The 12,608-nt window shown below is 42.5% G+C and overlaps 1 protein-coding gene across 2 annotated transcripts in view; it reads right to left on the reverse strand.

Annotated features, from left to right (window-relative positions):
* The window catches only part of LOC121581168 (rap guanine nucleotide exchange factor 4), a 68,506-nt gene extending 62,490 nt beyond the window's left edge, over window positions 1-6,016 (reverse strand). For both annotated transcript variants that reach the window (XM_041896585.2, XM_041896584.2), the window contains exon 1: window positions 5,901-6,016. In XM_041896585.2, coding sequence (XP_041752519.1) covers window positions 5,901-5,959 — 59 coding nt within the window. In that variant the 5' untranslated portion in view covers window positions 5,960-6,016. The remainder of the gene's footprint in view (window positions 1-5,900) is intronic.
* Between the last annotated feature and the right edge of the window lie 6,592 nt (window positions 6,017-12,608).

The following is a 12,608-nucleotide window of genomic DNA, read 5'->3' on the forward strand; positions in this document are numbered from 1 at the left end:
TTGATTTGTACATTGTGTGCGCGTGCATGTGTCCATCATGTCCACTGTAACCTTATCTCCACCACCAGGAGCGATGCAGATGGGCTGCATCTCAACATTCTAACATGGCTTCCTTTCCTTCATCTAGACTGATCTAAAGTAACTGGACAGATGAAACCAAACCCCCTGTAAGCATTCCAAGGAAAGGATGCCATTTTATACTTAGGATGGCGCTAATGATGCCCATTAGAAACATTTATATTTTTTCTAACTGCATCACACAGAAGAAAAGGGAGAGAGAAAGCAAGAAAGAAAGAGAGAGAAAGAGAGCAATGAGCAATGAGCTCAAGTTGCCCATGGTTACCTGTGGAAGTATCATTATAATGAGGATAGATATAGGAATGGAATGTGTGTGTGTGTGCGCACAGTACAGCCTTGATCTAATGGGTTCTTTCTTTTATCCTCCATCCATACTGATGGAATTTAGAACATCAAAACACTCCCCAGCTTTCCTAATGGATAATACAGTATTCCATACTCTGACCAGAGATCCTATTATATACCCTCAAAGTGCCAGAATGGTATGAAAATGGCAGCCATTGTAGTCAGGGAGTAATCCAAACCGGTCTAATTGGAATGAATGGCAGTAGAAGCATAGGTAATGCATTTCCTTATTTTACTTAAAGGAAAATAAAAGTAAGGCATGTGATATCAGAAATTGTGTTATAGAATTGTCAACCTAAAATATTGTCATATAATTAGAAATACAGTTTACACAGGTTTTATACCCATTTTCTGTATAAATAGCCTCTATAATATATGTAAACAGACACTAAATGTCTCAATGTTTGTTTTCTTGGAAAGCTGTGAGTGTTATAATATGATACAATATCAGTAGGGTACTTGTTGCATTCACAACTTGTCCTATCTATCATCAACTGATTTCAGTTAGCGTATGGCTGTGGATTGACTGCATTGTTTGCAGGGATGTTGGCATATTGGCAGTTCATTTTTTATAAATGTATGGAATCATTCCACATTAACTGGCTAGCTAGCTAACAAACATATTGTGCAGATAATTTTCAAATTAATTATTTTACACAATATCTTATCACAGCACTGGCTGACCACTGGCTTACCAACTCCTTTACCAAAATGGGTAACCTTTTATACCGTCATAAGAAGGTTCATGTCCATTATAGTATTCTAATTCATAATTCTATGGCTCTGACTATAACCTATTCATGGGTTGCGTGTTTCGTCACAATATTGTTTTGAAGGTTCGTTTTGGACTGATGCCCGACTGAGCATCCTACTCAATGCATCGGCAATGAGCGCTGATAAAGATTTCATCAAAAGTGCATTGCAGTGGATTGGAAATACAATGACATTCAAAAGGAGGCAAATAATAAGTAAGAAAACATTTACATCATTTAGCAGACGCTCTTCCTTTTGTCATAATTTTGATGTCACCAGATTGACTTTAGATGCAGTATAACATTAGCTAGCTAGCTAAGATTGAGGGGAGGCCACCAGATTTTAGCTAGCTAACATTAGCATTGCTAGCTATTTTTTGACCAACTTTGCTAACTAATAACATTGCCATCTGTCTAAAGTAAATTTGATGACATTTTAATGCCGGCGAAGTTGTTTTCTACTAAATATTTGACTACTTTAGAAAAGTCATTGTATTTCTAGGCATTATAGTTTAATTTAGAGTAAACAGCAGTTCACCTCCGTCCAGAATGACTGGGCTTATCACCACTTTAGGGCACCACTATGGCACCGCCGATAGAGGGCGGCTTGAGAGCGTTCATAACAATGGCATCACGCGAACGAGTTACGGAGGTGCAACCTATGAATACTATTTTATACCATGGAATTGTTGAATACTAATTTCTGATTGGCTTGAAGGGCATTCTAGAGCGTGCATTATTTCCCTATAATGCATGGTATACAGTGCCTTCGGAAAGTATTCAGACCCCTTGACTTTTTCCACATTGTTACGTTACAGCCTTATTCTAAAATGCATTAAATAAAAACATTTCCTCAGCAATCTACTCACAATAACCCATAATGACAAAGCGAAAACAGGTAAAAAAACAGAAATACCTTATTTACATAAGTATTCAGACCCTTTGCTATGAGACTCGAAATTGATCTCAGGTGCATCCTGTTTCCATTGATCATCCTTCAGATGTTCCTACAACTTGATTGGAGTCCACCTGTGGTAAATTCAATTGATTGGACATGATTTGTAAAAGGCACACACCTGTCTATGTAAGGTCCCACAGTTGACAATGCATGTCAGAGCAAAAACCAAGCCATAAGGTCAAAATAATTGTCCGTAGAGCTCAGAGACAGGATTGTGTCGAGGCACAGATGTGGGGAAGAGCACCAACAATTTATGCAGCATTGAAGGTCCCCAAGAACACGGACCTCCATCATTCATAAATGGAAGAAGTTTGGAAACACCAAGACTCTTCCTAGAGCTGGCCGCCCGGCCAAACTGAGCAATCGGGGGAGAAGGGCCTTGGTCAGGGAGGTGACCAAGAACCCGATGGTCACTCTTACAGAGCTCTAGAGTTCCTCTGTGGGGATGGGAGAACCTTCTAGAAGGACAACCATCTCTGCAGCACTCCACCAATCAGGCCTTTATGGTAGAGTGGCCAGACGGAAGCCACTCCTCAGTAAAAGGCACACGACAGCCCACTTGGAGTTTGCCAAAAGGCAGCTAAAGACTCTCAGACCATGAGAAACAAGATTCTCTGGTCTGATGAAACCAATATTTAACTCTTTGGCCTGAATGCCAAGCGTCACATCTGGAGGAAACCTGGTACCATCCCTACGGTGAAGCATGGTGGTGGCAGCATCATGCTGTGGGGATGTTTTTCAGCGGCAGGGACTGGGAGACTAGTCAGAAAAATGAACGGAGCAAAGTACAGAGAGATCCTTGATGAAAACCTGCTCCAGAGCGCTCAGGACCTCAGACTGGGGTGAAGGTTCACCTTCCAACAGGACAATGAGCCCAAGCACACAGCCAAGACAACGCAGGAGTGGCTTCGGGACAAGTCTCTGAATGTCCTTGAGTGGCCCAGCCAGAGCCCGGACTTGAACCCGATCAAACATCTCTGGAGAGACCTGAAAATAGCTGTGCAGCGACGCTCCCCATCCGACCTGAGAGAGCTTGAGAGGATCTGCAGAGAAGAATGGGAGAAACTCCTCAAATACAGGTGTGCCAAGCTTGTAGCTTCATAGCCAAGAAGACTCGAGGCTGTAATTGCTGCCAAAGGTGCTTCAACAAAGTACTGAGTAAAGGGTCTGAATACTTAAGTAAATGTGTTATTTTGTTTTTTTTATTTTTAATAAATTAGCAAAAATCTCAAGAAAAAAACAAACAGTTTTTGCTTTGTCATTATGGGGTATTGTGTGTAGATTGATGAGGGGGGAAAACAATTCAATCAATTTTAGAACAAGGCTGTAACCTAACAAAATGTGGAAAAAGTCAAGGGGTCTGAACTTTCCGAAGGCACTGTATTTCCACGGTAGAATTCAATGGCTAGAGTTAATTCTTACATGTTCTATGTTTGAGCTGCTTTTGAAAGCAGAAGTCGAATTGAAAACATTATTGGCATTGTTGAATTCAATTTTCATAATAACAAGCTAGGACTGATAGTTTGGTTAGCTAAACTAGTAAGTCTGTTTGGTTACCAAGACAACCACTATAGCTATAAACGCAGCATGCAACAATTTCAAAGATTTAACTGAGTTACAGTTCATATAAAAAAAAGGTAGGGGCGTGGATCAGAAACCCAGTCAGTATCTGGTATGACTACCATTTGTCTCATGCAGCGCGAGACGTCTCCTTCGCATAGAGTTAATCAGGCTGTTGATTGTGGCCTGTGGAATGTTGTCCCACTCCTCTTCAAATGGCTGTGCAAAGTTGCTGGATATTAGCGGGAACTGGAACACGCTGTCGTACACGTCGATCCAGAGCATCCCAAACATGCTCAATGGGTGACATTCATCCGCCGTCATCACCTCATGTTTCAGCATGCCAGAAGAACTGGGACATTTTCAGCTTCCAGGAATTGTGTACAGATCCTTGCGACATGGGGCCGTGCATTATCCTGCTGAAACATAAGGTGATGGCGGCGGATGAATGGCACGACAATGGGCCTCAGGATCTCATCATGGTATCTATACGCATTCAAATTGCCATCAATAAAACGCAATTGTGTTTGTTGTCCGTAGCTTATGCCTGTCCATACCATAACCCTACCGCCACCATGGGGCACTCTGTTCACAACGTTGACATCAGCAAACCACTCGCCCACAGGACGCCATTAACACTGTCTGCAATCTGCCCGGTACAGTTAAAAATCGGGATTTATCTGTGAAAAGCACACTTCTCCAGCATTCCAGTGGCCATCGAAGGTGAGCATTTTCCCACTGAAGTCGGTTACGACGCTGAACTGCAGTCAGGTCAAGAACCTGATGAGGACAACGAGCAAACAGATGAGCTTCCCTGAGACGGTTTCTGACCATTTGCGCAGAAATTCTTCAGTTGTGCAAACCCACAGTTTCATCAGCTGTCTGAGTGGCTAGTCTCAGACAATCCCGCAGGTGAAGAAGCCGGATGTGGACATCCTGGGCTGGCATGCTTACACGTGGTCTGCGGTTGTGAGGCCGGTTGGACATACTGCCAAATTCTCTAAAACGACATTGGATGTGACTTATGGTAGAGAAATGAACATTCAATTCTCTGGTAACAGCTCTGGTGGACATTCCTGCAGTCAGCATGCCGATTGCACGCTCCCTCAAAACTTGAGACATCTGTGGCATTGTGTTGTGTGACAAAACTGCATAAGGTATACATGTGTAATGATCATGCTGTTTAATCAGATTCTGGATATGCCACACCTGTCAGGTGGATGAATTATCTTGGCAAAAGAGAAATGGTCACTAACAGGGATGTAAACAAATTTGTGCACAAAATTTGAGAGAAATAAGCTTTTTGTGCAAATGGAACATTTCTAGGATATTTTATTTCAGCTCATGAGACATGGGACCAACAGTTTACATGTTGCGTTTATTTTTGTTCAGTGTAGTACAATTGCTAGTTACCGTAGTGGATGTTGAACACATTTCTAGCGGTAAATGTGTTAAATTATAGCCATGGTATAAAAGGGGTAACCAACTAGGGGTTCTATGCATTCTCTGGAAAATAATGCAACTCCATGGAAGGTTAGTGTGTTTAATGAGTTTGATTACCATTCCAGTCATTACTATGAGCCCGTCCTCCCCAATTAAGGTGCCACCAACCTCCTGTGGCGTGTGTGTTGAATGGCCAGCAGTAGACAGTCCACATAAGCAGCTGGCTGACAAATGACCCTGCAATGAGGAGACTGGAATGGCGCGAGCTTGCTTCATGTCCGAAATAAACCAAGCCTATACACTATTATTTGTATGCTAATACAATCTGCACATGCGACAGTAAAGTTTTGTCTAAATCTAATACATAACCTGGGTTATGCGCTTAGGCAGCGGTGACAATAAAATGTGACAATGCTGCTGTGGTGAGGAGGATAAATCAGTGAACCAGAAGACTACTACGCCTTTGTCGACGACTAGCAAAAAGGACAAACACACAGAAGGGTAACGTTAAATCCACAATGAATAGTAGCCTAGAAATGGGCTTCGCTTTTTACCGCGACCGAAATGATGAAAAAATGTCAATGACGTCTGATACACAATAACAAAGCGGTTATCTCTCTCTCTCACTCACCCACGCAGAGATTGCCGATTACGATTTGTCACGTTGACGCTGATGAATTAATCGAACCCGAATTCGTTTTTTTCAGCCGTTGAGACTGCCACGATGATGCCATGACCAAGAGGCTAGAATGTTTTCTACGCACCTTTTATCCAGACAGCTGACCCATTCAGCCGAGTTGGGGGATGTTTCCACCGCGACCATCTTTCCCGAGAACCGGTGTGTGATTGAGAAACCGGGAGATGCTACAGGAGGGCGGCTTCAGCGTGGTCGTTAATAAACTGAGCTCGCGCTCGCGCACTGCCCCTCCTATCCGAGATAGAGGTTTGACAACATGACCCTTTAAGGTTGCAAATAGAACCAAAAAGGGTTCTATGGCTTACTTTCTATATGGCAGCCCTAAATGTTCTATATATAACCCTTATGTTGGGTTCTTTGACCAGAACCCTAATGATTCTTCTTCACTGAACCAACCCTAAAGGGTTCTTCTTTAGGCCTACTGAACCAAATTTGTTCCATATATTTATGAATTATGGTTAGGCTAGCCTACTACTAATACAATAGTAATAGTACTAGCTAAGAAGATAATATAATACAATCAAATAATGCACAAATGAATACCAGCATAGTTTTTAGATTTTATTGTCCTTACAGTCATGCAAACTCAAACCCAAGCAGTTTAGGTACAGTATTGCAAACATATTTTTTTTTACTGTTGGTCAGAGAGGCTCTTTATTTGAATGATGGCCCACATCAATCTTGGTACCAACCTTCAGAGGGTTTATGCCTTCTTCATGGAACAGCTGGCCTACTGCTATAGTATGGGTAATGCCTGGCTGGTTCCTGGGAAGAAAAAAATAGGAGCCAAAACATGAGTCAATCTTATATCTGCAAGAATGAAGACAAAAATGATATGCATAGGCCTACTGAGACAACCTGGTTCAATTTGGGTCCCGGGGCAAATCCAGTTGAGAACCACTGTTGTTATCAGCAGTAGCCGAAAGAGGGATCCTCTGCCTCTGACTCCACACTGAAATAGAAGATACAATGAGCTAATTGTGAATGTCAGGCTGGGTCTGTAGCTCTATTTGGCATATTCAATAATTAAAATTAAAGTTTATTTGTAAGGTGAGTTACCTAGCTTGTAAAGTGGCAAATTATAGGTGGCTTTTTCCTCGCTAGCTAACAAATAAAACGGTAGCCTATAATGTTCAAACTCGAAAACAACGTTATCTAGCTTATAGTTTGTCATATGATTATGGATTCAAATTGTGTGCTTATTGGTATTTACAACTTGAGTCATCGTCATGCTTGATAAACATGGCAGTTGTTTTTTGAATTATAGAGGATTGAAACATTTTCTGGAAAAGGTTTTTACTTTTTGACCAAATAACCAAAAGGTTCTATGTAGAACCCAAATGAACCCTTTTTTCTAAGAGTGTACCCTACCCTTGCTCTCAAGAACCCAAGGCACTCTACCCTATCCCAAGGGTTCTCAGCTATAAGCAATGCTTTCCGGTGGAACCATGTGATCTACAACCCCGAAACTCTGTTTTAACGTTTAGAAATATCAATAATCATCACTTGTGATACGGTTTTCAAAACATATGGAACTTATCTTTCATATCAGCGAGAAATAATATTTCAAATAAAAAAGATACACTTACTGTAGCGGGTTTGCACAGATCCGTACGGCTGTGTGCCTCCAGCCGACGAACTACACTTCTTCCCCAGTTACTCGTAAACACAGGTGTTTGAGCATGCTAGATAGCTAATTATCACAGGTGTTTGAGCATGCTAGATAGCTAATTATCACAGGTGTTTGAGCATGCTAGATAGCTAATTATCACAGGTGTTTGAGCATGCTAGATAGCTAATTATCACAGGTGTTTGAGCATGCTAGATAGCTAATTATCACAGGTGTTTGAGCATGCTAGATAGCTAATTATCACAGGTGTTTGAGCATGCTAGATAGCTAATTATCACAGGTGGTCGCGTCTGTCTGTCTTCCATAAAACAAGTGCTGTAACATGAAGATATGGCCGTGGGGGAACATTAACCATATAGTGTATCTTGTAGTACTGTAGTATCGTGTGTACTATCTGTGTAGTAGTAACATTTTGTTTTTTGAAAATTATTTCTCGCTGATTTGAAATATACGTTCCTTAGGTTTCCAAAACCGTACTGCAAGTGATGCGTGTTAACGTTAAGAACGAGCGTCGGGGTTCTTAACAAAACTCCCCCGGCCAGAAGATACCTTCATACAGTGGGGAAAAAAAGTATTTAGTCAGCCACCAATTGTGCAAGTTCTCCCACTTAAAAAGATGAGAGAGGCCTGTAATTTTCATCATAGGTACACGTCAACTATGACAGACAAAATGAGAAAAAAAAATCCAGAAAATCACATTGTAGGATTTTTAATGAATTTATTTGCAAATTATGGTGGAAAATAAGTATTTGGTCAATAACAAAAGTTTCTCAATACTTTGTTATATACCCTTTGTTGGCAATGACACAGGTCAAACGTTTTCTGTAAGTCTTCACAAGGTTTTCACACACTGTTGCTGGTATTTTGGCCCATTCCTCCATGCAGATCTCCTCTAGAGCAGTGATGTTTTGGGGCTGTCGCTGGGCAACACGGACTTTCAACTCCCTCCAAAGATTTTCTATGGGGTTGAGATCTGGAGACTGGCTAGGCCACTCCAGGACCTTGAAATGCTTCTTACGAAGCCACTCCTTCGTTGCCCGGGCGGTGTGTTTGGGATCATTGTCATGCTGAAAGACCCAGCCACGTTTCATCTTCAATGCCCTTGCTGATGGAAGGAGGTTTTCACTCAAAATCTCACGATACATGGCCCCATTCATTCTTTCCTTTACACGGATCAGTCGTCCTGGTCCCTTTGCAGAAAAACAGCCCCAAAGCATGATGTTTCCACCCCCATGCTTCACAGTAGGTATGGTGTTCTTTGGATGCAACTCAGCATTCTTTGTCCTCCAAACACGACGAGTTGAGTTTTTACCAAAAAGTTTCATCTGACCATATGACATTCTCCTAATCCTCTTCTGGATCATCCAAATGCACTCTAGCAAACTTCAGACGGGCCTGGACATGTACTGGCTTAAGCAGGGGGACACGTCTGGCACTGCAGGATTTGAGTCCCTGGCGGCGTAGTGTGTTACTGATGGTAGGCTTTGTTACTTTGGTCCCAGCTCTCTGCAGGTCATTCACTAGGTCCCCCCCCGTGTGGTTCTGGGATTTTTGCTCACCGTTCTTGTGATCATTTTGACCCCACGGGGTGAGATCTTGCGTGGAGCCCCAGATCGAGGGAGATTATCAGTGGTCTTGTATGTCTTCCATTTCCTAATAATTGCTCCCACAGTTGATTTCTTCAAACCAAGCTGCTTACCTATTGCAGATTCAGTATTCCCAGCCTGGTGCAGGTCTACAATTTTGTTTCTGGTGTCCTTTGACAGCTCTTTGGTCTTGGCCATAGTGGAGTTTGGAGTGTGACTGTTTGAGGTTGTGGACAGGTGTCTTTTATACTGATAACAAGTTCAAACAGGTGCCATTAATACAGGTAACGAGTGGCGGACAGAGGAGCCTATTAAAGAAGAAGTTACAGGTCCGTGAGAGACAGAAATCTTGCTTGTTTGTAGGTGACCAAATACTTATTTTCCACCATAATTTGCAAAGAAATTCATTAAAAATCCTACAATGTGATTTTCTGGATTTTCTCCCCTCAATTTGTCTGTCATAGTTGACGTGTACCTATGATGAAAATTACAGGCCTCTCTCATCTTTTTAAGTGGGAGAACTTGCACAATTGGTGGCTGACTAAATACTTTTTTTCCCCACTGTAAATAGACGCTAAAGGTAGTTAGTGAATGGGCTAACCCTACCCAGTCAGCATTACAAACAGAAGAGTGAAAGTGATTTGCTGAGTAATTGGCTGTGATAATAAAATACATTAGAGTTGATAATAAAAAAAGGTTTAGAGAATATTTTTTCTGAAATGTGAAAGAGATTTGTTTAGAATGCAGGTCCTTGACCAAACCTCTCCCTGCAAGTGTTTATAATAGGCATAATGACTGGATGTTGTCTTCACTTATTCTGTCCTTTCAGACCAGAACTGAGGAAAGAACAGGAAGAGAGGAGGAGTAGAAAGAAAAATCAATCAACCATCAGATCATTAGGACCTCCCCAGTGGTCAAGAATCAATCACTCAACTGCATCATCAGCAGATAGAATGGCATGTGAAGTGGAACAGACAATATGTTTTTATGAACAGTATAATTTTCAAGATATTGCACACAGAACACTATTAAATAAAGAATTTGGAGAAATAATGAATGGAACACAGAGCCGTAGAAATAGAATGAATATAAATTAAAATCTAATTCTACACGAACACACACAGACACACTCTAACACACACATTATTTTGTTGTATTGTTTGTATATTTGTTTTATTGTTTGTTATCATTGTATTTAACATTTGTGGGACTGTCCTTGTATATCAGTGTATCAGTGTTTTGTTACTTGTCGTGTTTTTTGTGGACCCCAGGAAGAGTAGCTGCTGCTTCTGCAAAAGCTTATGGGGAACCAAATCAACAAATAAATGTGATTCCATTTTGTGTCAAGCTTCTCAGAGTTCGGTGGAACGGGAGAGATACGGCTGTGATAGGCTGTCAACATGATGATAGCCTGTCACCACGACGACCAGTGCCACGACAGCAGGAGGGAGGAAACAGGAAGTGTTTGAGCTACAGCGAGCGCTAAAAGATTTTTCTTCTGCACGTGGAGAGAGTGAGAGATTTTATTTATTTTGAAAATACCTTTATTGGTCCAATAGTTACATCATTTCAGGCACAAATTTCACTTCATTGTAACGGAACAAAAAAGAGAGAGAGCTTGACAGAGAGAAAGAGCGACAGCGAGATAGCGAGAGACGGGGTGGTAATGGAGATGGAGAGAAAAGGGTGGGAAGAGGGATAAAAGGAGAAAGAGAGGGAGGGAGAGCTCTCCACTGGCCTGCAGTGCGGTCTCAGGGAGGGAGAGAGGGAGGGAGAGCTCTCCACTGGCCTGCAGTACGGTCTCAGGGAGGGAGAGAGGGAGGGAGAGCTCTCCACTGGCCTGCAGTGCGGTCTCAGAGAGGGAGGGAGAGCTCTCCACTGGCCTGCAGTGCGGTCTCAGAGAGGGAGGGAGAGCTCTCCACTGGCCTGCTGTGCGGTCTCAGGGAGGGAGAGAGGGAGGGAGAGCGTTCCACTGGCCTGCAGTGCGGTCTCAGAGAGGGAGGGAGAGCTCTCCACTGGCCTGCAGTGCGGTCTCAGGGAGGGAGAGCTCTCCACTGGCCTGCAGTGTGGTCTCAGGGAGGGAGAGAGGGAGGGGAAACAGAGAGAGAGGGGTTGTTGATGTCCACTGATGAAAGATAAAGACAGGAGGGTGGCAAGGGAAGTGCTGCTGTGTGCAGGGATGGGAGAAAAACACACACATGAACAGACTATGTTAGCTGGGATTCCCATACCAGTGAGAGCTATTAGAATCCCTGTAGGGTACCTGTTGAGGAAGAAGTGTTTGTGTGTGTGTGTGTGTGTGGTTAGAGTGCCAGCTGTCTGAAGAAGAGGTTTAATACAGTGTAATGAATGTGTCCTCTTCAACATCACAGGAAGCCAACGCTGCAGGACATTAGCATGGCACAGAGGGGGACTGTGTGTATGCATATGTCACATGTGCATGTGTGTGTGTGAAAGACAGACTAGATGAGAGAGAGAGGAATTTTGTATCCCAACCCCTACCCAATAGACACTACTAGATATTTAAGCAATATGTTAAATTACTTCAACTTGCCTTCTGATAGGCTGGGTGGAATTTTAGCCTTTTTTTTACACCTTCAGTTATCTAATCATTTCAGATCTAGGAGTGCCTACACTCTTAGAAAATACAATTCTATCTAGAACCTAAAAGTGGTTTTCAGATGTCCCTATGGGAGAGCCCTTTGAAGAACCCTTTCGGGTTCCAGCCAGGTAGAACCCTTTTGGGTTCCATTCATAACCCTTTCCACAGAGGGTTCTATATGGAACCCAAATGGGTTATTCGAAGGGTTCTCCCATGGGGACCGCTGAAGAACCCTTTTGGAACCCTTTTTTCTAAGTGTAGAGCAGGTGCACTGCATCTGACCAACAGTAGGCACTTCTGAACAGTAGATGGCAGTGTTGCTGTACTTGTCTCAGACCCATACATTTGACATTTTAGTCATTTTAGCAGACGCTCTTATCCAGAGCGACTTACAGTTAGTGAGTGCATTCATACTTTATTTTTATTTTTCATCGAACCCACAACCCTGGCGTTGCAAACGCCATGCTCTACCAACTGAGCTACATCAATAGACCCCAGAGATTATAAGTGATTGTGTGTTTGCCATAAGAAGCCATAATAAAGTGTTTTTTAATGTTCTGCTGATTAAATCATGTCAACTGTGTGATCCCCTGGTGGATGTGATAAACTCTCAATAGGGCCATCTATAGATCTCCATCTGGTTCACAATTGGCTGCCAAAACTCAGCCCCACATCTGACACACACACACACACACACTGCTGTTATTGTTGTTGGCTTCCTCTCCTGGTTTGTCTGAGATCAAAGTTGGCCTGGAAACAGGGCAGAAGGAAACAAACTGAGGGCAGATTTGCAGGAGGTCATGAACCAACACGAACCTTCTTCCTTTTACTGTATCTTCTCATCCTATTTCTCTCAATGGCAGTCTGAATGGGATTGTGGAGAACAATGCTCCTCTAACTCTCATTTTTAGTCTTTCTGTCTCTTTTCTTTCTCATCCTTAGTCTCTCCCCCACCTC

This window comes from Coregonus clupeaformis, chromosome 14, assembly GCF_020615455.1.
Source record: "Coregonus clupeaformis isolate EN_2021a chromosome 14, ASM2061545v1, whole genome shotgun sequence".
NCBI lineage: Eukaryota > Metazoa > Chordata > Actinopteri > Salmoniformes > Salmonidae > Coregonus > Coregonus clupeaformis.